General features: G+C 48.8%; 1 protein-coding gene across 1 annotated transcript in view; it reads left to right on the forward strand.

Annotated features, from left to right (window-relative positions):
- Positions 1–233: 233 nt before the first annotated feature.
- The window catches only part of ASB12 (ankyrin repeat and SOCS box containing 12), a gene marked incomplete at its 3' end in the record, with an annotated part of 1,960 nt that continues 1,744 nt past the window's right edge, over positions 234–449 (forward strand). The window contains exon 1 of the mRNA XM_009707847.1: positions 234–449. This exon is cut by the window's right edge and continues 613 nt beyond it. Coding sequence (XP_009706149.1) covers positions 234–449 — 216 coding nt within the window.

The raw sequence follows: 449 nt of genomic DNA on the forward strand, positions 1-449 counted from the left end.
CGCCAGCGTGGCTTTCCTCACCTGTGGTGGCAGGGCCAGAAGCACGTCAGCAGCATCGTAACCCAATGCTATTTGTCTCTCTTTATTTTTGAGAATATTCCTTAAATTGTGTATAAAAAAATAATAATTAAAAGATGGTGTTGGTGTCGGGGGGCTGGTTCTAACCCAGGGGTGGTGGTGGGTTTTGTTGTCCCATAGATCTTTGGCTTTACCTTCTATGATGAAAGCAGTACATGGGAGACAGACCAGAAAAAATGAGCCTCATGGATATCACCAGAATGTTCTCCATGCTCCAGCCCAGGGAAGATGAAGAAGACAACGGAGAGAGCGAGGAGCTGAACCGAGCGGTATCTGAGGACAATTACCAAACCCTAGATCACCTCTTGTCCCAAGACAGGTACAAGAGGTTCATCAACCGCAGGAGCGGCTGGGGGGTACCCACCAACCCG

The sequence above is a fragment of the Cariama cristata genome, unplaced genomic scaffold (genome assembly GCF_000690535.1).
Source record: "Cariama cristata isolate BGI_N322 unplaced genomic scaffold, ASM69053v1 scaffold6589, whole genome shotgun sequence".
NCBI classification, from domain to species: Eukaryota; Metazoa; Chordata; class Aves; order Cariamiformes; family Cariamidae; genus Cariama; species Cariama cristata.